The sequence below is a fragment of the Protomyctophum parallelum genome, assembly GCF_964188405.1.
Source record: "Protomyctophum parallelum genome assembly, chromosome: 18".
NCBI lineage: Eukaryota > Metazoa > Chordata > Actinopteri > Myctophiformes > Myctophidae > Protomyctophum > Protomyctophum parallelum.
In genome coordinates this window covers 11,676,239-11,701,377 of record NC_139716.1, presented here as the reverse complement: position 1 = coordinate 11,701,377, position 25,139 = coordinate 11,676,239, and the positions used below count along the sequence as shown (strand labels likewise).

Sequence of the window (25,139 nt, the reverse complement as noted above, 5' to 3'; positions counted from 1 at the left end):
AGTTGAACTGACAGACTTAACTTTGCTGTGTGTGCAGAATGCTGGCCTGCTGAAACTCACACCCATCAGATAATAAGAAAACACCCCATGCCAGCTCATTGAAATGCACAGCATTTATATATACGGCATGCGCACATAATTAATTTAGCAACAACCCACATTTTTAGTCGCCCAACTGCATATACTGTTGTTGTTGTTGTTATTGTTGGTGAGGCATTCCTCCGGAGCAGCAGAAAGTGTAGAAAATGTGCTGATGGAAGAGAGAGAGAGAGAGTAGCGTCTCCTCTGTCTCTTTATCAACATCAGCGCTCTCTGTATCGCCCGATAAGAGCTCCATCGATTGCCCCGTAAGGAAGCCCAGGTTGATGATTCTTAATAGACGGCTCCCCTCCCTCTCTCTCTTTCCTCCCTCACGAGTCACCACAGAACACTGCAGTACTGTCTGTGTCTGTGTCTGTACTGTCTGTGTCTGTGTCTCTCTCTCTTTCCTCCCTCACCACAGAACACTGCAGTACCGTCTGTGTCTGTACTGTCTGTGTCTGTCTCTCTTTCCTCCCTCACCACAGAACACTGCAGTACTGTCTGTGTCTGTGGAAGCAACGCCCCTCACTGTGCCACTATGGTTGTGGTGTTCTAGGGCATTAAGCAACCTTGTTGGTACTAGTTGACTAGTTTCCCCCGATTTTGTAGGCCTCAAGATCTAGTCACCAATGTACACAGTTTCTAAATGTACAAATATTTATTTCCAAATATATATATATTTTTACATAATAGGTCGTTAGACAACCAGTCGACTAGTAAACTAGGCAACTAGTCAACTAGTAAAAATGACTAGAAGTGAATGCCCTAGTGTGTTCTTCTTCAAATAAGTTGCTGGTTTTGAGTCTTCACTGATTGTTAGAGTTTTGCAGGTCAGAGGATGCATACAGAGTAATGTGCTGCCATGCAGCCTAGCTGGACATCCCTGATGTCCTTGTGTTGTCCCTTTTCTCTACCTCAAAGTGGGGTCTAGCTAAATGAGGAATACTTTAACCCTTTTAGACCTGAAAACGATTCTACAAATGTATTCTAAATCCTGACAGTTTTCTGAAAACCCCATGTTTCTATGTCAGTGGTTCTCAAAACGTTTTCATGTCAAGGACCCACAGAATTATATATGTGTGTAGGGCGACCCCCCATCTGAAAATGTGTTGTTCCAGGGACCCCCCCCCCCAGAAGCAAACATATGAGTTAAAACGTTCACTGTGAAAGAACATCTATTCAAAGATTTGCACACGTTTTCACGAGTTTTCAAAAAATAGCAGACCTACAAGCTCATAGCGCGGCACTCTGTGCCGTGCTTTGAGCTTGTAGATCTGCTATTTATCAATAGCTAAAGTTTATAATAAATAAGCAAAAATCCTGGGTCATTCACATGACATTTTTTGAGAACTACCACCGCTCTCTGTGTGCTCACATGTGAGACAAGCGTGCTTTTCTCGAGCCCCCCGTCCCTATATCCTCCTCCCTCCCTCCCCGCCCCGTCCCATCCATAGAGTATTAAAAGGATAGAGACTGATCTGGCGCGAAGCTCCGCCCCCTCCGCTATTCATGTCAGTGGAAGTTGCTCAGTGGCGTTTTGAAGCACCCGGAAGGACCGTCTACTTCCGCCTTTTTTCGCCGATTCAGCATTTGGGCACCAAAGTTTGGTGCCCAAATGCGGGGGGGGGGATTTCCAGCGTTTCTAGCATTGCTGGAGTAAATTCATTTATTTAACTCTTTGAGTGTAAAAATGACACTCTCGGTTAAACTCCCTCCCTTTACAATAGGGTACTAGAAATGGTGCTCCTTAGGGCATTCACTTCTAGTCATTTTTAATAGTCGACTAGTTGCCTAGTTTACTAGTCGACTAGTTGTTTAACTACCTATTATGTAAAAAAATATATTTTTAATTTTTTTATAAATATTTGTGTACATTTAAAAACTGTGTACCTGATCTTGAGGCCTACACATTTGTGCTGCATGGCGGAGACAATAAGAAGTCCAGCCTGGAGCCCCTCCACGCGTACTTTGAAGTCTGTGTTGTTTTTGGCAGGAAATTTAGATTTTAGTTTTAGTCACAGTCTCTTGAATAGTGTTCATTTTGTTTTAGTCACCTGGAATGTCTTAGTGTTAGTCTAGTTTTAGTCGACTAAATAACCTAGGATTTTAGTCGACTAAATCTACAGTTGATTTAATCGACTAAAATGTGTTTTTACACTTGCTGAAAATAGCTGATCTACAAGCTCACAACGTGTCGCAGCGCGACCCATTGTGAGCTTGTAGATCTGCTATTTTCAGCATGCAACCAAGTGTAAAATGACTTATACTGGATCTCTTGTCCACTAGTCCCTTCCTAACATTTTAGTCTAGTTTTAATTTGTCTACGAAATTGTCAGTATATTTTAGTCTTAGTTTTAGTCCTCGTAGCTTAGTTTTCATTTAGTTTCCATTTAGTTTTCGTCAGAGAAAAAAGGTAGTCGACCAACATTTTTCGTCTTGGTTTTAGTCGACGAAAACAACACTGCTTGAACTTCACATTGCTCTGCTGTGTTAATATTATTGGCTCACTCTTCAAACCAGAGTATGAGCAACGGTGCATTGTGTGTCTTTGGAGAAGTTTGTGCTGCATCTCGTGTTTCCCCCTTTTTTTCTCTCCTTTTCCTCTCGTCTCTCCTTTCACCATCACCATCCATGGTGTAATTCCCTTCACTAACGCTGCTCCCCTTCGCTCCGTGTTATCCCCCCCCCCCTCCACCCCCCCCCCCCCTTCACGCCTCTGTCCTCGGCTCCGTACCTCTCCCACCTTCTGTGCTCTCCTTGTCTAAACCTCATTTGCTTAATTAAGGAACGTACTAGCATCTGTTAGCTCGCCTTTGTGGTGTTTCTCGCGGTGAGGCACACGTACCGCGCGCCTAACCCAGCTTAGCTAATGTGATTGTGAGATTCTGCCTCGTGAGTAGTTTTTACACAAGACCTCCAATACAACATATGTTGTAAAAAACTAAAACGTCTTTCTCTCTGTGTGTGTGTAATGGGTAGTGTAGTGGCTCAGGAGGTATAGTAGAGCAGGTCGTCCAATGATCCCTGCAGGGTCGGCGGTTCGAATCCCGGCTCCTCCTCCTGTCCTACATGTGGAAGTGTCCTTGGGCAAAGACACTGAACCCTACATTGCCTCCAATGAGTCGGTCGGTGTGAGCTCGCCACCGTCGGTGTGTGAATGTGGGGAAGTGAGGACGCCTGGCGTCGACTGTTCGCCGCTTCACCTCCCAATGTATGAATGAATGAACCATTGTAAAGCGCTTTGAGCACTTGGAAAAGCGCTATAAAAATGCAATTCATGATTTTGTATATAACTTCATATTCTTTTGCCTTCTTCTGCCTCAGATTGGAACCAGGTGGAAAGACGTGGTCACCAAATGCATAAAAGGTCACTTCCAGCCCCTGCTGCTGTTCTACTCCAACCCAGACGGGAGCGCTGTGGAGGCAGACGATGCATCGCGAGGCCACAACAACAACAACCAGTCCCACTACAAGACTCCTGTCAACGGAGAGGACCACGGTGAGCTCAGTCCCTCCAGTACTAGCACTGTTAACCCATATTCTGACCTGAGATCAGATTCTAAAAATGTTCTTCTAATCTACATCCTGACAGTTTTCTGAAAAAGCTATGTTTCTATGTCAGTCGTTCACCTCCCGTACGAAGCCAACTCGAGTTGTGACAAACAAACAAACAAAAATCTTCGGGCCGAACAAATAATTAGAAAGAAGAAGAAAACAGCAGGTTACAACACTTTTTTTCTTGTTTTTCCTCTTTGTAATTATTTGTTCGGTCCAAATTATTGTGTTTATTGTCATGATTTTGCTGATTCGAGTTGGCTTTGTAGTTTGTAACAACGCTTAAAAGGTCTTTAAATAAATACTTTTTGAAATGTCTATGGGGAAAAATGCATTGGGAATTATTTCCTGGGCCTGGCGTCGTCATGAAAGGGGGCGGGACTGGGCCTGGCGTCGTCATGAAAGGGGGCGGGACTGGGCCTGGCGTCGTCATGAAAGGGGTCGGGACTGGGCCTGGCGTCGTCATGAAAGGGGTCGGGACTGGGCCTGGCGTCGTCATGAAAGCGGTCGGGACTGCGACGCTCTATAGCCAGAGGGAACAACCCTCAATTCAGTCCTTTTTTTTGGTGCATTGTTGGACAGGCTTTCATACGACACAATCTCTTTACATAAATCACACAAAGATCACAGTCCCTCGGCACCCTCACATGTACCGAAGTCATGGGAACCAGACCACACTTCATCCATTATTCATCTGTTCTATTTCATGCATAATAAGGAGACACTATATTTAGACAATAACCCATTTTGGGGCGGGAACCCCCTTTTGGTGTTAGCATTGTGTTATGCTTTAGCTATTGAAAAATAGCAGATCTACGAGCATGTAGGTCTGCTATTTTAAAAATAATCGAAGAACGACTGACATAGAAACATAGCTTTTTCAGAAAACTGTCAGGATGTAGGAGACATTTTTTAGAATCTGATCTCAGGTCAGAATGGGATAAAGTCAATTCAGAGGTGGAGCGTCGTAGACAATAAGGCCCAGTGAACACAGTGTTCTGTAACGGAGGTAAAGGAGCGTTGGTGGTTTTGTTCTGCTCTTTGAGTGACTTTAAAGTGGCTTGTCCTGAACTTCACCCCAGACAGGACTCTGAAAGGGGAGTCTTTAGTACAATGGGTTGAGGTCAGGTCTTGTTGTTCATGCTCTTATAACTCTTGCCAATTCTATCCAGGCAGACCCTGCTGTACTTGACTGTAGGTGTGCTCCACTGGCACTTACAGTACAGTACAGTACAGTACTCTGACATGGTTGTTAGTACTGTATATCTGCTGTATTAAAATGTACTTTTGTTTTTGAGTGGTGCAACCACTCCAAGGAACAGCAATGTCCGTGTGTCTGTGTTCACCTATCTGTGTGTCTGTGTTCACCTATCTATGTGTGTCTGTGTTCACCTATCTATGTGTGTCTGTGTTCACCTATCTATGTGTGTCTGTGTTCACCTATCTATGTGTGTCTGTGTTCACCCATCTGTGTGTCTGTGTTCACCTATCTATGTGTGTCTGTGTTCACCTATCTGTGTGTGTCTGTGTTCACCTATCTGTGTGTGTCTGTGTTCACCTATCTATGTGTGTCTGTGTTTACCTATCTATGTGTGTCTGTGTTCACCTATCTATGTGTGTCTGTGTTCACCTATCTATGTGTGTCTGTGTTCACCTATCTATGTGTGTCTGTGTTCACCTATCTATGTGTGTCTGTGTTCACCTATCTATGTGTGTCTGTGTTCACCTATCTATGTGTGTCTGTGTTCACCTATCTGTGTGTCTGTGTTCACCTATCTATGTGTGTCTGTGTTCACCTATCTGTGTGTGTCTGTGTTTACCTATCTATGTGTGTCTGTGTTCACCTATCTATGTGTGTCTGTGTTTACCTATCTATGTGTGTCTGTGTTCACCTATCTATGTGTGTCTGTGTTCACCTATCTATGTGTGTCTGTGTTCACCTATCTATGTGTGTCTGTGTTCACCTATCTGTGTGTCTGTGTTCACCTATCTATGTGTGTCTGTGTTCACCTATCTATGTGTGTCTGTGTTTACCTATCTATGTGTGTCTGTGTTCACCTATCTATGTGTGTCTGTGTTTACCTATCTATGTGTGTCTGTGTTTACCTATCTATGTGTGTCTGTGTTTACCTATCTGTGTGTCTGTGTTCACCTATCTATGTGTGTCTGTGTTCACCTATCTATGTGTGTCTGTGTTCACCTATCTATGTGTGTCTGTGTTCACCTATCTGTGTGTGTCTGTGTTCACCTATCTATGTGTGTCTGTGTTCACCTATCTATGTGTGTCTGTGTTCACCTATCTGTGTGTGTCTGTGTTCACCTATCTATGTGTGTCTGTGTTCACCTATCTATGTGTGTGTGTTCACCTATCTATGTGTGTCTGTGTTCACCTATCTATGTGTGTCTGTGTTCACCTATCTATGTGTGTCTGTGTTCACCTATCTATGTGTGTCTGTGTTCACCTATCTATGTGTGTTTACCTATCTATGTGTGTCTGTGTTCACCTATCTATGTGTGTCTGTGTTCACCTATCTATGTGTGTCTGTGTTCACCTATCTATGTGTGTCTGTGTTCACCTATCTATGTGTGTCTGTGTTCACCTATCTATGTGTGTCTGTGTTCACCTATCTGTGTGTCTGTGTTCACCTATCTATGTGTGTCTGTGTTCACCTATCTATGTGTGTCTGTGTTCACCTATCTATGTGTGTCTGTGTTTACCTATCTATGTGTGTCTGTGTTTACCTATCTTGTGTGTCTGTGTTTACCTATCTATGTGTGTCTGTGTTCACCTATCTATGTGTGTCTGTGTTCACCTATCTATGTGTGTCTGTGTTCACCTATCTATGTGTGTCTGTGTTCACCTATCTATGTGTGTCTGTGTTCACCTATCTATGTGTGTCTGTGTTCACCTATCTATGTGTGTCTGTGTTTACCTATCTATGTGTGTCTGTGTTCACCTATCTATGTGTGTCTGTGTTCACCTATCTATGTGTGTCTGTGTTCACCTATCTATGTGTGTGTCTGTGTTCACCTATCTATGTGTGTCTGTGTTCACCTATCTATGTGTGTCTGTGTTCACCTATCTATGTGTGTCTGTGTTTACCTATCTATGTGTGTCTGTGTTCACCTATCTATGTGTGTCTGTGTTTACCTATCTATGTGTGTCTGTGTTCACCTATCTATGTGTGTCTGTGTTCACCTATCTATGTGTGTTTACCTATCTATGTGTGTCTGTGTTCACCTATCTATGTGTGTCTGTGTTCACCTATCTATGTGTGTCTGTGTTACCTATCTATGTGTGTCTGTGTTTACCTATCTATGTGTGTCTGTGTTTCACCTATCTATGTGTCTGTGTTTACCTATCTATGTGTGTCTGTGTTACCTATCTATGTGTGTCTGTGTTCACCTATCTATGTGTGTTTACCTATCTATGTGTGTCTGTGTTCACCTATCTATGTGTGTCTGTGTTCACCTATCTATGTGGTTGTGTTACCTATCTATGTGTGTCTGTGTTTACCTATCTATGTGTGTCTGTGTTTACCTATCTATGTGTTTACCTATCTATTGTGTGTCTGTGTTTACCTATACTATGTGTGTCTGTGTTCTGTGGTCTCTGTGGTACACCTATCTATGTGTGTTTACCTATCTACCTATCTATGTGTGTCTGTGTTCACCTATCTATGTGTGTCTGTGTTTACCTATCTATGTGTGTCTGTGTTCACCTATCTATGTGTGTCTGTGTTCACCTATCTATGTGTGTTTACCTATCTATGTGTGTCTGTGTTTACCTATCTATGTGTGTCTGTGTTTACCTATCTATGTGTGTCTGTGTTCACCTATCTATGTGTGTCTGTGTTCACCTATCTATGTGTGTCTGTGTTTACCTATCTATGTGTGTCTGTGTTCACCTATCTATGTGTGTCTGTGTTTACCTATCTATGTGTATCTGTGTTCACCTATCTATGTGTGTCTGTGTTCACCTATCTATGTGTGTCTGTGTTCACCTATCTATGTGTGTCTGTGTTTACCTATCTATGTGTGTCTGTGTTCACCTATCTATGTGTGTCTGTGTTTACCTATCTATGTGTGTCTGTGTTCACCTATCTATGTGTGTCTGTGTTCACCTATCTATGTGTGTTTACCTATCTATGTGTGTCTGTGTTTACCTATCTATGTGTGTCTGTGTTTACCTATCTATGTGTGTCTGTGTTCACCTATCTATGTGTGTCTGTGTTCACCTATCTATGTGTGTCTGTGTTTACCTATCTATGTGTGTCTGTGTTCACCTATCTATGTGTGTCTGTGTTTACCTATCTATGTGTATCTGTGTTCACCTATCTATGTGTGTCTGTGTTCACCTATCTATGTGTGTCTGTGTTCACCTATCTATGTGTGTCTGTGTTCACCTATCTGTGTGTGTCTGTGTTCACCTATCTATGTGTGTCTGTGTTTACCTATCTATGTGTGTCTGTGTTTACCTATCTATGTGTGTCTGTGTTCACCTATCTATGTGTGTCTGTGTTCACCTATCTATGTGTGTCTGTGTTCACCTATCTATGTGTGTCTGTGTTCACCTATCTGTGTGTGTCTGTGTTCACCTATCTATGTGTGTCTGTGTTTACCTATCTATGTGTGTCTGTGTTTACCTATCTATGTGTGTCTGTGTTCACCTATCTATGTGTGTCTGTGTTTACCTATCTATGTGTATCTGTGTTCACCTATCTATGTGTGTCTGTGTTCACCTATCTATGTGTGTCTGTGTTCACCTATCTATGTGTGTCTGTGTTCACCTATCTGTGTGTGTCTGTGTTCACCTATCTATGTGTGTCTGTGTTCACCTATCTATGTGTGTCTGTGTTTACCTATCTATGTGTGTCTGTGTTCACCTATCTATGTGTGTCTGTGTTCACCTATCTATGTGTGTCTGTGTTCACCTATCTGTGTGTGTCTGTGTTTACCTATCTATGTGTGTCTGTGTTTACCTATCTATGTGTGTCTGTGTTTACCTATCTATGTGTGTCTGTGTTCACCTATCTATGTGTGTCTGTGTTCACCTATCTATGTGTGTCTGTGTTTACCTATCTATGTGTATCTGTGTTCACCTATCTATGTGTGTCTGTGTTCACCTATCTATGTGTGTCTGTGTTCACCTATCTATGTGTGTCTGTGTTCACCTATCTATGTGTGTCTGTGTTTACCTATCTATGTGTGTCTGTGTTCACCTATCTATGTGTGTCTGTGTTCACCTATCTATGTGTGTCTGTGTTCACCTATCTGTGTGTCTGTGTTCACCTATCTGTGTGTCTGTGTTCACCTATCTATGTGTGTCTGTGTTCACCTATCTATGTGTGTCTGTGTTTACCTATCTATGTGTGTCTGTGTTTACCTATCTATGTGTGTCTGTGTTTACCTATCTATGTGTGTCTGTGTTTACCTATCTATGTGTGTCTGTGTTCACCTATCTATGTGTGTCTGTGTTCACCTATCTATGTGTGTCTGTGTTTACCTATCTATGTGTGTCTGTGTTCACCTATCTGTGTGTCTGTGTTCACCTATCTATGTGTGTCTGTGTTCACCTATCTATGTGTGTCTGTGTTCACATATCTGTGTGTGTCTGTGTTTACCTATCTATGTGTGTCTGTGTTTACCTATCTATGTGTGTCTGTGTTCACCTATCTATGTGTGTCTGTGTTCACCTATCTATGTGTGTCTGTGTTCACCTATCTATGTGTGTCTGTGTTCACCTATCTGTGTGTCTGTGTTCACCTATCTATGTGTGTCTGTGTTCACCTATCTATGTGTGTCTGTGTTCACCTATCTATGTGTGTCTGTGTTTACCTATCTATGTGTGTCTGTGTTTACCTATCTATGTGTGTCTGTGTTTACCTATCTATGTGTGTCTGTGTTCACCTATCTATGTGTGTCTGTGTTCACCTATCTGTGTGTCTGTGTTCACCTATCTATGTGTGTCTGTGTTCACCTATCTATGTGTGTCTGTGTTTACCTATCTATGTGTACGTTAATGAGAACCAGTATATGACTATTAGTACCAGTAGAGGCACTGTTTGCCAGAAACGGAGAGAGAGAGAGAGAGACAGTGCTGCACTGTTGCCTGCTAATGAGAGAGAGGGAGAGAGGGGAGTTGCACCACTCGGTTCACACAGGTGTGATTTTTTTGCCAGGTGCTTGCGTGCCGAGGCTGTGGCACGTATATATATTATATATTTTTACATGTCATATCGACACATCTGACTTGTGTTCCTGTTTCTTTCTTTCTCTGTTTCTTTGTTAAAACCCATTTTTGGGCGGGAACCCCTTTTTGGTGTTAGCATTACTAGTCCTTACCCGTTGTGGGATATTTGCTCCCCCCCCCCTTGTGGCCGTGAAGGGTACTGCGCCCGGGTGCGTTTGTAATTGACTAATAAATTAATTAATAATCAATGTGTCAAATCGAAAAAAGGGCTTCGTTACGCCCTCCATATGCATATGGTCAATGCCTGTGTGAAAAGTGGGAGTGATTGGTGCAGGCAGTAAGGAGTTACGGCACTGTTTCTGACAGACACACACACACGGACACACACGGACACACACACTCAGACATTCGGTTAATTATAGTATGATGATGATGTTATGCTTTAGCTATTGAAAAATAGCAGATCTACAAGCTCATAGCGCGCCACCGAGTGGCTTGCTACGAGCTTGTAGGTCTGCTATTTTTTGAAAAATCGACTGACATAGAAACATAGCTTTTTCTGAAAACTTAAAATTGTTGAAGATGGAAAAAAGGTGGCAGCTTGTATGACAAATAATTCAATTATCCATCTTTTCCCTGTATGTCTTGGTCAGACTCGGACTCTCCGCTGCCTCCCGGCCCCAGGAAACTGGACCTGACCAGAGAGAACCTCAACGCCCTGTTGGGCCCCCAGGGCTCCTTCAAACAGAAGGCCTCGTCCACGCTCAGCAGGGCCAGCGCTCACACCAACGGGGCCCCCCGGGGGGGCCCAGTGGGGGGCCCGGGGGAGGGCCTGGGGGGCCCGGGTACGAGAGAGGAGCGCTGCAGGGCCAGTGGACGGAATGGATATGGTGAGTGAGTGAGTGGCGCAGCGGTGTTGTTTGACGAAAACTAAATGAAAACCAAGCTATGATGACTAAAACTAAGATGTTAGGAAGGGACTAGTGGACAAGAGATCCAGTATGAGTTACTTTACACTTGGTTACATGCTGAAAATAGCAGATATACAAGCTGTCAAGTCATTACATCAAGGCCCACCGAAACACATTTTAGCCAACTAAATCAACTAGATTTACTCTAAAACTAAAACTAAAACCTTATACTAAAACTAGACTAACACTAAGACATTCCAGGTGACTAAAATGTGACTAAAACTAAATGGAAACTATTCAAGAGACTATGACTAAAACTAAAATAGAAATTTGCTGCCAAAAACAACACTGGGGGAAAAGGGTGGCGAGTTGAGAAAGATGAGAAAGGTGCAGGAATAGGGAGGGAGTAAAATAAATCACTGTTACAGCCTCAAACTTTGACGATGGAGAGGGCCACACTCACTCCAGAGGGCCACAGTGCATATTACTGTCGTAGCAAAAATAGCCGATCTACAAGCTCAAAACGCGTCACTATGCGACGCGCTTTGAGCTTGTAGATCAATTTTTTATTTTTGCTATTTTTGAATTGAAAACTTGAATAATCTTTTGCTATTTTTAAATTGGAATCCTGAAAAGTAACCTTTTTTATTGAATTTCAAATGCATTTAGTTATAGTTCTGTTAACTTTATGAACTGTTAACATATCTACATTGGACACAAAAAGACAATAACATTTTGATACTTTAGTCATTTAATAGTCATGAAGTAATTAAAGCAGGTTTGGAATTGTAACAGCTGAAATCAATACTATATCAGTATTCTGATATTAACATGCAGGCCACATTAACTCATCGATTGCGCAAAACGCTCTAAAGCGTTTTATTAATCTCGAGCGCCGTCTGCGCATCACGCTCTAAAGCGTTTTATTGGTGTTTTTACTGTATACTGTACATCAACTTCTCTGACGCCCGGACAACACATAATGTAACACTGATCACCTCCAGAAAGATCCGCTGTGAGATCCGGGAGTTTAAAGCCCCCCACCTCCTGAAAAGAGGCCTGGTCTAACCACATTCCAGGCATGCCGTATCCATTACGACGTACTGGGGAGGCGGCATCGCCGTCCTGCACACGGCATAGACCAACGCAGATCAGGGGATCTAAAATGGAGCTACCCATTTTCTAGTGTGTGTGAAATTTGTGAATACACTCGATTACCCTTCCCCTCCTGTTTCTACATGGTTTCTCCCGAGGCATCTCTCCATCGCATTACAGTTTCTCCCCCCCCCCCACTCATTCACACAGATCCACTCGACACAGCCCTCTCTAATTCTTTCCAACGACAACTCACCGGTCTGCCGCCTCATTCTCGGAAATATAAACCCGTATATAAACCAATAATAATCTCCAACGGTCGATCGCCATTTCACGGACAGGTATACGCGAAACGAATGACGTATTCTCGAAGGACCGCCATAGGAGAAGCAGTATACATCTGACCAACTGTCTTTTTTTCGCCGTCGCGTCAGCCATGTTTGGACAAAGAAGCAGTATACTAGGCTAGCAGATATCACACCGTGGAACCCCCCCCACACTGCGAGTTGCGATCGATCGTTTTGCAGTTTGCAATGCTACTCTCATTCTCGGAAAAAAGATTCTCGGCAGTTGATCACCATAATCGCCATAGCGCCTTCGCCAGCCAATTGCAGTGATAAGGCGTCTGGGACGTAATCGACCCGTTTGTAATGGATAACTAATACAATCCTAAGCTGCGGAAGCCATCGTGTTGTCTGTCATTTTGTCGAAATCACAGCCAGCCTGGCTACGCTTATCGCTCCTGTGGTTCATGTCCAGACATGTCGTGGAACCCCCCCCCCCCTAGGGTTGGGATTCGTTAGGATTTTAACGGTTCCGGATCCTTCCCGGATCCCTCTTAACGGTTCCGGTTCCTAACGGTTCCCTTAACGGATCCTAATATTATTTTTTTCCCCGTTTTTCTGACATAGATTATGCTTATATTATAACTAACCTAACCAAGTACATAATAAACACAAATTAATTAATTAAATTATTGAAAATGCACTTTACAATTATGAGGTGGCACTATTATTTAAACTTCACCACCACCACCAGCAGCAGCTAGGCACCACAACAATATCATTGTTGCAATTTGTACTGTATATTGCAATTTGTACTGTATATTAAATATACAGTACACAATATTGATATTGTTGTAGTGACAAATGTTGTCTTTAATGTTCAAATTAATTTAATATGAAGGACCCCTTACCCTAATGGAAACAAGCCATAGTGCTTTCTTGGATTATAGCAGACCTTGTATTGAACTGTAGGCTACGTTCCTGTGCTTTTTTTCTGCAAATTGTTTATAAAGTAATCAATCTATGGCGGTATATGCACCTAAACGCTGGGCTCTCAACAGCCACGCAATTAATTTAGAGCCAAATTAAAAGCACGTTAGTAGTTTTTATTTTCCATTACGTTACTAGCCTGGGGAAAGTAAACCAGCCTTGCATCAGATCGTCCCCCGCTGGCTGTGGTGAAGCTGCGGGGAGAGCAGGCACGGCTTTCCGCATGGCTCTCAAACGCGATGTGTAGGCATATTGATTTTGAGATGTTTCCTCTATGTTCACGTGGTACAAGTTGCAACAACCTTTGCTAGCAACTCTCGCATTTATTGCACTTTGCATGCTCACTGCTCAGCCTCAGTCATTTCCCTCTCTGTTAACCACACTTTGGCGACATACTTATACTGTCCCACTCGCTCCACACCACAGCGGTCGCTGAATGCACAGAACAGTGGGCGTATCCTCCCCGACCCCACTCACTCATGTAGGTGGGGTGACGTCACCCCAGGCTCTGCTTGCATGCAGGCACAGGGACACAGCGGAGCTAAATGACAACTGATGAGATCCGTTTGGGGAACCGTTAATAAAAAAACGATGGAACCGGCTCCGGATCCGCAATGTCGGAACCGGGTCTGAAATGGACCCGGTTCCGAATCCCAACCCTACCCCCCCCACTGCGAGTTGAGTCGCTCCTGTGGTTCATGTCCAGACATGTCAACCTCTCAAGTCACTGTTATGCTATCAAACGATCTGTTGATTTTGTTTACTGAGACAATGATCACATATGTGCATAGAATCATCATCATCATGACGTTATCATGACAGGCAGATATAAACATAAATAAAGTATCATATACATACTACACACTGAATGAAAGCCCTAAATGTCTAATTTTAGGAGGAAAACAAATAAAATACACATATCCCATATACTGTTTGTCAATACTAGACTATTGAATCCATTTCATTTATAAAATTCTCTTTTTCAGAGAGAACTTTAGCCCATTCTGACCTGAGATCAGATTCATACGAGGTTTCCACTGGACACACACTGGTCTGATTAGAGAAAGCATGGACCTATAGAACTATTATTCACAAAATAAGGCATATAGCGACATGTACATACTATATACCGTATGAAACAGAAGACTCTCTGCTTTCATAAGAAAAAAACTAATACTGTAATAATAATAAAAATCACACCCATGTGAAGTGAGCAGTGCAATGTTGTGAAGTGAGCAGTGCAACATTGCACTGCTCACTTCACAGGGGTGTGATTTTCATTATTATTACAGTAGAAGTATTTTTCTTATGAAAGCAGAGAGTCTTCTGTTTCATACGGTATATAGTATGTATAGGCCTTATTTTGTGAATATTTAGTTGTCAGTTCCTTGTCTTGTCTAAAATACTCTGAGGATTTCAGAAAATGCATGGACCTGAAGAACCATTATTCACAAAATAAGGCCTATAGCGACATGTACATACTATATACCGTATGAAACAGAAGACTCTCTGCTTTCATAAGAAAAATACTTCTACTGTAATAATAATAAAAATCACACCCATGTGAAGTGAGCAGTGCAATGTTGTGCAACATTGCACTGCTCACTTCACAGGGGTGTGATTTTTATTATTATTACAGTAGAAGTATTTTTCTTATGAAAGCAGAGAGTCTTCTGTTTCATACGGTATATAGTATGTACATGTCGCTATAGGCCTTATTTTGTGAATAATGGTTCTTCAGGTCCATGCATTTTCTGAAATCCTCTCTGGTGGGCGCAAGCTGCATTCAACAGCCAATTACTGACAAACTATACATGGGACCATGTGTATTTGTTTTCCTCCTAAAAGTAGACATTCAGGGCTTTCATTCAGTGTGTAGTATGTATATGATATTATTTGTGTTCATTTTTATATCTGTCTGTCAATGTCTGTCAACTTCAACCTTCCATATCTCTGCTGTTTTTTCAAAAGAGCAGCGTGCAGTGAAAAGCAGGTTTTAGAAAAAGGTCAATATCTCCAGAATGGAAGATGGTAGAATCATATTTTTTTTTTTAAATTGAAGTGGACTAGTTTGGCTTCCTTTTGATTTATGCAATGTGCGATGTGCTATAAGAGGCCCCTCGCTGTGGGCCCCTAAAAAGTTAAAAAGTCCAATGTTAATCGCTTAGCAGAAGCAATCCTGAGTAGAATTTCAAAAGTTAGCAATCAATGTGTTAAGTGAAGGTGGGGGCCGCATTTGGCCCCCGGGCCACCAGTTGCCCACCCCTGCTCAAAAGGAACCAATTTGACATCCTTAGACCATGAATCAGGCAAGGGGAAAAAGTCAAACTAAAACCTGGGAAGGATCCCAAAGGGACAAACAGGACAGGCATGCAGAGGTTTCTGAGTGGGCAACAATATTCGAGTGCCAAACAAACAAAAGCAATACTAGTGAAGTGATATAGTAATAGTAACACATTCTGAGTAGTATAATGGTAATAAATCAAACACGGTGAAGGATATAAATATGTCAGTAAAGTCCATATCATATGGCAATAATAAGGTGGTGTCTGACACAGATCAATTGATTTGAGGTTACTGTATGCTGAAGGAGATACAGGAACAGATACGGGATACCGGAACCCCTTTTGGTGTTTTTAGCATGATATAATTTAGCTATTGAAAAAAATAGCAGATCTACAAGCTCATAGCGCGGCACCGAGGTCCTTGACATGAAATAGTGAGAACCACTGAGGTTTTTCAGAAAAAAAAAATACTTTAAAAAAATACATTTTTAAAATTTCAACGTCAGCCCTAAATGGGTTAACACAGTTGAGTGTGAGTGTGATAAGAAGAGAAGATAGTAAGATACATGCAGACCAGCGTCTGCATGTAACAGGGAGAGGGATTAGGGACTGTTATTAATGCATCCGGACAAAGAGGGACAGGGAGGATATTAGTGACTTGAAGAACAACAAACACTAAACTAGAGAGAAAGAGAGAAAACGGAAACATAGATTACAAGGAAACACAGAAACGACAAACAAAAGATAATTAGAGAATGGAACAACGGTACAATGCTCGGGTGCAAGGTCAAGTAAAGGTCCTTTGGCAGACTTTAACCCATTTAGTTAGGCCTGACGTCGAAATAAATAAAAAACAGTTTTCTGAAAAACCCATGTTTCTATGTCAGTGGTTCTCAAACATATTCATGTCAAGGACCCCCAAATATGTATGACATTGGCATTGACCCCAAATCTGAAAATATGTTGTAGCAAAGATTTGAGTTAAAAACTCGCTCTGTAACAATATATATTCAAAGATTTCAGGCACATTTTCACGGGGTTTTTCAAAAATAGCAGACCTACAAGTTCGCGAGTGCCGCGCTATGAGCTTGTAGATCTGCTATTTTTCAACAGCTAAAGCATAACATAATGCTTAAAGCCCAGAATGGGTTAAATCCATGACTTGTTTAATGTTACGGCACATTCTTGTGTAATCATTAGCGTAGAGGCTGCACATGTCCTTGTGATCGCCCTCTCTCTCTGTTGTTGTCGTAAACTAGGAGGACCTCGCATATTTTCACTTTTTCCGTTTTATTTTCTCGCCAGTAGTGGCACAGATAAATGTTACCAGTTGCTCAGAGCTTTTAGAACTAGTACCAATGCACTGCCTCCCCCTGGCCAGCCGGGGCGCCTGATGGAGGGGAAAGGAACTGGTCTCTAAACTGCCTCCCCCTGGCCAGCCGGGGCGCCTGATGGAGGGGAAAGGAACTGGTCTCTAAACTGCCTCCCCCTGGCCAGCCGGGGCGCCTGATGGAGGGGAAAGGAACTGGTCTCTAAACTGCCTCCCCCTGGCCAGCTGGGGCGCCTGATGGAGGGGAAAGGAACTGGTTGGAATAACGTGTTCCTTCCACGCGCTACGGTCCAACCAGGGAAACTCCCCCCTGTCGGGTGTAAAGGAGCATCTTGGACACTCAGGCATGAAGGAAGCATGAGTTCAAGTCCGTTGCTCTCCCCTTGTCCCCCATATATGGGGACTAGGTTGGCGGAGGGTGTGTGGAGCCCAGGATCACATTAGATAATTGACACAGGGCTGAAAAATGGGTTACAAAATCATGGGATAAAATTTATAAAAATAACTAACTCTAGCTCTACCGCTAGCTGTTAGCATAAACCCCAGTGCCAGCATACGCTTTCACTTTAAAAAGTCAGAGTTTGCGTTCTAAATCCTGATGCTGATGCCTGATGTCAGTGGTTCTCAAGGTTTTTCATGTCAAGCACCCCAAAAAATTATATGAATCTGGCCGACGACCCCCATCTGAAAATATGTTCTTCCAGGCAGAGACCCCCCCCCCCCCCCCAGAAGCAAACCTTTGAGTTCGCTCTGAAAGAATATATATTTTGTAGCGCGCCACTCGGTGCCGTGCTATGAGCTTGTAGATCTGCTTTTTTTCAACCGCTATTTTTTAACATAATGCTTAAAACACCAAAGGGGGTTCCCGTCGTCCAGAACGGGTTAAAGGGTAGCTCGAGGTAGAGAATGAGGTAACGGGACATTACGAAGATTCTTTTTCCCCGACCCGACCCGACCAGGCAGTGCAGAGGAAGCCTATTCGCTGCTCCAATGCGGTGGAGTTATCGTGTGATTAAACGGTCATTAATCTACTCCTGTCTGGAGAGAATCAACCCTCTATATCAGCACTTGTAACTTGGCTTATGGGGCTAATTTGTCTTTATCTATCTACGCACCACCGAGGCACACATTCTGTGGCTGATCATGTTACATTGACCCATTTTGGGCGGGAACCCCTTTTGGTGGTTTAAGCATTGTGTGCAAATAGCAGATCTACAAGCTCATAGCGCAGCACCGAGTGCCGCGCTACGAGCTTGTAGGTCTGCTATTTTTGAAAAGTCATGAAAATGTGTGCAATTCATGGAATATATATTCTTTCACCGCAAACATTTTTTTTTTTTTTTTTTTTAGATTTTTTTTTGCGGCTTACGCCTTTTATTGATTTTTGAAGGGACAGACAGTAGGCTGACAGGAAACGGGAGAGAGATGGGGGGATGACATGCAGTAAAGGCCGTGTCGGGTCCGGGAGTCGAACCCGCGGCACACTGCGACTGGATTACCAGTCCGGTGCCCAGACCGTTACGCTACGGCCTGGGCCACCGCAAACATTTTTAACTCATATCTTTACTTCTGGTGGGGGGGGGGTCCCTGGAACAACATAATTTCAGACGGGGGTCCGTGGCTAAATACAGATAATTCTGGGGGTCTTGGGACATGAAAAAGGTTGAGCACCACTGACATAGAAACATTTTCTTTTTTCAGAAAACTGGTCAGAAAACAGAGCGCCCGCTAATATCTTGGCCCTCTCTGTTGTTTTGCAGCTAAGCTGGGCTCCGGTGATCCAGTGAAGAGCCACTTCAGGGACATCTCCAGAGGAGTTGCCCAGAGGGCGGGAGCCATCCGGGGGATGCAGCCGACCAGGAGAGACCCTGAGAGGAACGGCCAGAAGAGAGCGGAGTCACACTACAAAGGTCGGTTTCCCCCCGTCGTGATTTAACCCATTTTGGACTGAAGTCGATTAAAAAAAGGCTTCTAATTCCTCACATTTTTCTGAAAAACCCTATGTTTCTATGTCAGTGGTGCTCAACCTTTTTCATGTCAAGAACCCCCTAGAATTATCTGTATTTGGCCGCCGACCCCCATCTGGAAATATGTAGTTCCAGTGACCCAGTGATTTGCGCCACATTTTCACGACTTTAAAAAAAAATAGCAGACCTACAAGCTCATAGCGCGCCACTCGGTGGCGCGCTATGAGCTTGTAGATCTGCTATTTTTCAATAGCTAAAGCATAGCATAACGCTAACACCAAAATGGGTTCCCGTCCCAGAATGGGTTTAGGTTGATTTACGCTTTAGTCACGCTATGGTGTCTGCGATGAGTTGTGAGTTTGTAAAAGAAGACATTTGTAAAGCGACAAGGAAGTGTGTGTCTCTGCTTTTAGCAAGAGTAAAAGCTTTTACCACTATATAGTACTGCACATAATATGGATCAATACAGGGAGACACTGTAGTACTGTACATACAGTATGGATCAATACAGGGGCACACATGGATAAAGCATGCAGACAACAGTGACGGAGAAGACAATGTGATTTTGCTGAGTGCAGATAAACACACGCACACACGCGCACACACACACACACACACATGGCATCAGGTGACATGAACGCTTTTGACACTTATCCCATTCTGACCTGAGATCAGATTCTAAAAATGTCTTCTACATCCTGACAGTTTTCTGAAAAAGCCATGTGTTTCTATGTCAGTCGTTCTTCGATTTTTCTAAAATAGCAGACCTACAAGCTCATAGCGCGCCACTCGGTGGCGCGCTATGTGCTTGCAGATCTGCTGTTTTTCAATAGCTAAAGCATAACGTAACGCTAACACCTAAACGGGTTCCCGTAAAGAATGGTTTAATGCACACAATCTCACGCCGTAAACATACTCCATGCATTGTAAATGCGCCATGGGGGCATTATGACGCAAAAAGGGCTAGCTATTGAAGACGAGACTATAGCCCTTCTTATGTAACCAGAGGTCTGGGAGCAAAGTGTCAGCCAGGGGATTAGATTACGTGCTGGCTGCTGACGTCTGTTCAAGCCTGCCAGGCCCTGTGTTGTTGCTGTCGCTTCAAACTCTCATGAATGATGTTGTAGTTTGTCCTTAGTTTTTGAGTGGTGCCACCACTCCTACAACCAGCAATGTCCGTGTCCGCCTATGTGGCAGTGGTCATGAGCACGAGTATATGACTTATTAGTACCAGTAGGGGGCGCCAGAAACGGAGGGATAGTGCATGGCATGCTCTGTTCTGGAGAGAGGGAGAGGGAGAGAGGGAGGGAGGGAGGGAGAGAGGGAGAGAGGGAGAGAGGGAGAGAGGGAGAGAGAATTCTAAAGACTACTAAATCCCGATATAAGTTTTCTGAAAACCTTCCAAAATTATGTTTATGTAAAAAAATATATATAATATATACATACATATCATGATGTTCTGTCCCAATGTCTTACTTCATATATATATATATATACACATACATATGATGTTCTGTCCCAATTTCTGACTTCACATATATATATATATACAGTATATATACTGAACTGGTCCATGTAAACCCAATAGTCCCTGTTAGCACCGGCCCGTGTTCCGTTATGATTGAATACAGCGGACTAAAAGGAGGCTGTAGCATCTCTGCCGTTGATGGATGGCGCGGCTGGAGGTGACACTATGGTTAACGCATTTTGTGCGGGAACCCCTTTTGGTGCATTATGTTATGCTTTAGCTATTGAAAAATAGCAGATCTACAAGCTCATAGCGCGCCACCGAGTGGCGCGCTACGAGCTTGTAGGTCTGCTATTTTTGAAAAATCGAAGAACGACTGACATAGAAACATAGCTTTTTCAGAAAACTAATCTGATCTCAGGTCTAAATGGGTTAATGCACGTCCTGGAGCATAAATCTACCGCTCGCGCCCATCATCACACTACAGCGTTCTGCTGAAGAGCCCACTTTCAGAACAACTTCAGCCACTCCAAGAAGAAAGACAGAAACGCCTTTTAGAAACACAATAAAAGTAGCAAAACTAGTCTTAAAACTTCACAACGCTCTGCGATGCGCCGTGTGATTCTTTTGATTTGATTTGATTTATTTAGAAAAGCAATCATAATACAACATTATAAACGGCGATTTCAAGGATTGCACAGTAAAGTCCAAAGTCTTATTTCCACTGAGGTCCTCTTCACACTGAACGGAACAATACTTTAAAATACATCACAAATACATAACAGTACATATACATTACATACACAACACAACAAGTACGTCCCTAGTATCCATCCCTCTAAGATGACCCTTTTATAGGGGAACCTTTTCCAGTAGCCATTTTTTTGTCATCTGTTTAAATGTTCTCAAATTGGAGGTCAGTTTAAAGGACAACTTTAGTTTTTTTCAACCAAGGTTCATGTTTTAGGTTGTTATTAGAGAAACTAAAAGGTGAGTGTTCATTTTCTTTCATTTGCTGCTTTCTTCCGTTTTAGGGATTTTAGCAGATTTTGACAGGGGGGCGGGGGCATTTGAGCATGGGGCTAAATATGTATTTTTTAACACAATTTTATGGTGATTTATTTATTTATTATTTACTATAGTCCTAATAAATGCCAGGAAATTACATCTGGCCACAAAAGATCACAGGATCCATTGAATGTGACAAACTGACATATTGAGCCTATACACACAGTATAAGCCTTCCCCCAGTAGGCTACCTTCACATTCAGTAGATCCTGTGATCTTCTGTAGCCAGATGTAATTTCCTGACGTTTATTAGGACTATAGTAAACCATAAAAAAATAAATCACCATAAAATTGTGTTAAAAAATACATATTTAGACCCATGCTCGAATGCCCCCGCCCCCCTGTCAAAAACAGCTAAATTCCCTAAAACGAAAGCAGCAAATGAAAAAAGATTAACACTCATCTTTTACTTTATCTAATAACAAACTAAAACATGAACCTTGGTTGAAAAAAACGAAAGTTGTCCTTTAACACTGGATTCCAGGCTATCCCACTGTGTGGCTCCTATATAAATGAATGAGCCTTTGCCCACTTTACTTTTAAAAGCAGGGAGCACCACATCTGCAATACTGGCTCTGGTGAGCTTTGCAGAATCTGCTGTTTTTGTCTTTTCATCGGAACACAGCACTTTTTGGACCTTTCTGCCTGACAGCGACGATATCTCCTATCGTATCGATTTTAGACCTGTTCCTTCTCAAAAGAAATGCACCGTGGACCACTTTGAGAAACTTCCAGGAAGTATTAACGTCACAGACCTAAAGCGTCTTAAGTACTACGGCTCAATTGATTTAACCCATTCTGGACGGGAACCCCCTTTTGGTGTTTTAACTATAAGCATTATGTTATACTTTAGCTATTGGAAAAATAGCAGATCTACAAGCTCATATAGCGCGCCACCAAGCTTGTATAGGTCTGCTATTTTTGAAAAGTCGTGAAAATGTGGTGCAAATCTTTGAATATATTCTTTCAGAGCAAACGTTTTAACTCAAATCTTTGCTTCTGAAGGGGTTCCTGGAATAACATATTTTCAGATGGCGGGGGGGGGGGGGGGGGGGGGGTCGGTGGCTCAATTACATATATATTTGGGGGTCCTTGACATGAAATATTGAGCACCACTGATACAGAAACGTGAGGTTTTTCAGAAAACTGTCAGGATTTTAGAAGACATTTGTAGAATCGAGCTCAGGTCTAATTGATTTAAAGTCCCATGCGGTGTCAGCAGCAGAATCCTTCTCCGCATGGCGGGCGCCGCCCACTTCTCCAGAGGTTACTTCCTCGGGCTTTTAGCCCATAATTCACGTCGTTGTTGCACACCTGAGAGCATATGCTGTAGATCACACACACACACACACACACACACACACACACACACACACACACACACACACACACACACACACGGCTCACCTACTCTGACTGTGGCGTCTTCAAAATTCTAATTCATGCACTTAACTCCCGACCATGAATTATGTATGCCCTGTACTGTACTGTACTATGTCTGAGTTCTGTCAGACATACAGGGCGTCGTAGATAATGCCTGCTGCGGCAAGACACTTAACCCATTCTGACCTGAGATCAGATTCATACGAGGTTTCCGCCGGACACACACTGGTCTGATGAACCCATTCTGACCTGAGATCAGATTAAAAAAATGTCAGTAGTTTTTTTAGATTTTTCAAAAATAGCAGACCTACAAGCTCGTATCGCGCCACTCGGTGGCGCGATATGAGCTTGTAGATCTGCTATTTTTAAATGGCTAAAGAATAACATGATGCTGACACCAAAATGGGTGCCCGGTCAGAATGGGTTAAACCGTAACCGCTCCCCCCTGAGCACTCCACATGACCACCTGAGCAGCCATCTGCTGGGTGAAACTGAATTGTAGGATTAATAATGTCTACGCTATAACAGTAATAATACAAATGGTAATTTCAGACGCTATATAAATATAGTCCTTTTTTGGACTGTGGTTAAACAGACAGATCTTTTTCATGTCAAGTCTTTTCAAATGTTTGTCCACGGCCTAAATACGGGTTAATTTAGGGCAGGGTTCCCCAATTAATTTTCCTCAAGGGCCATATTTTGACTAGGGTACCACTGGCTGGGGGCTGAGTCCGCACGTGCGAAGTCGAGGTCTTGCCCTGAAAATTCCCCTTAAAACCCTTATTGCTAGATTTAATAACATCTTATTGTGCATTGGGCCAGATTTGGCGACTTTTTGAATGGCAATCGAAAAATGTGAGATATGACCACAATGTCACGAAATGTCTCATTTTAAAGCTCCAAGTGTATACTTTAAACCGAAAAAAGAAATATGATTCTAGCTTGTTCCCTCGTTTACTTATAAGCATTTTAGTACACCTTGGTTTAACTTTGCACTGAAACCAAGGTCTACTAAAAAGCTTATAAGTAAACGATGGAACGTGCTAGAATCATAATAATTTTTTCATTGTAAAGTACAGAGCTTTAAAATGGGACATTTCGTGACATTGTGGTCATATCTCACATTTTTCGATTGCCATTCAAAAAGTCGCCAAAGCTGAACGATAGTGCACGATCGCGCGGATTTCGGCCGGTTTTTGGTACATTACATTATTTTATTTTTTTAAAGTCTAAAAGTTCCATTATTTTGTTATAATAAGACGTACTGACAGGGCAGTACGTCTATTACGTCAATTACGTCCCTGGCCACGAGGGATTTGTTGATTTAATACGCAGATTACGTCTTTGGCCACTAGGGGGTTAATCTGGGGGACCCCCCCCCAAAAAAAAAAAAAAAAAACGTATATATATATTATTTTTTTGGGAAATTCTTCCAGGGGCCACAGGGGGGCGCTCCGCGGACCGCAAATGGCCCGCGGGCCGCCTATTGGGGAACCCTGATTCAGGGGGTCCTTGACGTGTCAATGTTTGAATACCAACTGGCACACAGAGGACACACAGAAGAGAGGAAAGCAGCCTCCCACCGGCCATCATTTACACCTAACTCTCACATGCAGAGATCCCAGTTAAATGTCAAGAGACCCTGTTGTCGCCACCCCACCGCCGGCTGTCGTTTTGGAGCCAACTAAAGCTTTGTGTCTTTGGTTGCTTTGAAAGGGCTTTTTACGCGATGCACAGCAGGAGAGTGATGCTGCCACAGCCAGCCTTTGAATCAGCACTGCTTTGAATCAGCGCTGCTTTGAATCAGCACCGCTTTGCAGAGAAAGTGGCATTTCTGGAACTGGGAACTGGTTGGAATAACGTGTTCCTTCCACGCACTACGTCCAACCAGGGAAACTCCCCCCTGTCAGGTGTAAAGGAGCCACTTGGACACTCAGGCATGAAGGAAGCATGAGTTCAAGTTGCTCTCCACTTGTCCCCCATATATGGGGACTAGGTTGGTGGAGGGTGTGTAGAGCCCAGGATCACATTAGATAATTGACACTATTGGTGAAAAATGGGTTACAAAATCGTGGGATAAGAAATATATATATAAAAAAAGAAATTGACATTTCTCATTACCTGGTTTTGGTAATTTTGACCCCTAAAAGTCCCCTGTTTCTCATTATATACCTTCATGCTTTGATCAAAAGATAATTTAAAAAATCTAAAACAAATTCACTGCGTTGCGGTTTCACTGCAGTCCTTTTGCATAATGATTAATGAAGCGTAATTCTGCATTTAGTTGATTTAGTGCTTCCATGCAGAACAACGGTTGCATGAAACCTCTGCTAAATGAGAGGGTGTGCTGTAAGGATTTTAAGCAACTAGTCGACTTTTCAACTAGTCAACTAGTTTACAACTAGTAAAAATCACTAGAAGTGAATTCCCTGGTGTGCTGATGGTTAAAGCTTTAACGAAACGTATGTGTCCTTGCCTCTTAGACCCAGTCCCGGACCGGCCCTACTTAACGTATGTGTCCTTGCCTCT

The 25,139-nt window shown here is 42.8% G+C and overlaps 1 protein-coding gene across 1 annotated transcript in view; it reads left to right on the top strand.

Annotated features, from left to right (window-relative positions):
• The window catches only part of usp53a (ubiquitin specific peptidase 53a), a 57,936-nt gene that overhangs the window by 17,620 nt on the left and 15,177 nt on the right, over positions 1-25,139 (top strand). The window contains exons 9-11 of the mRNA XM_083789329.1: positions 3,406-3,580; positions 10,483-10,719; positions 18,485-18,634. Of these exons, the coding sequence (XP_083645455.1) occupies positions 3,406-3,580; positions 10,483-10,719; positions 18,485-18,634 (562 nt within the window). The remainder of the gene's footprint in view (positions 1-3,405; positions 3,581-10,482; positions 10,720-18,484; positions 18,635-25,139) is intronic.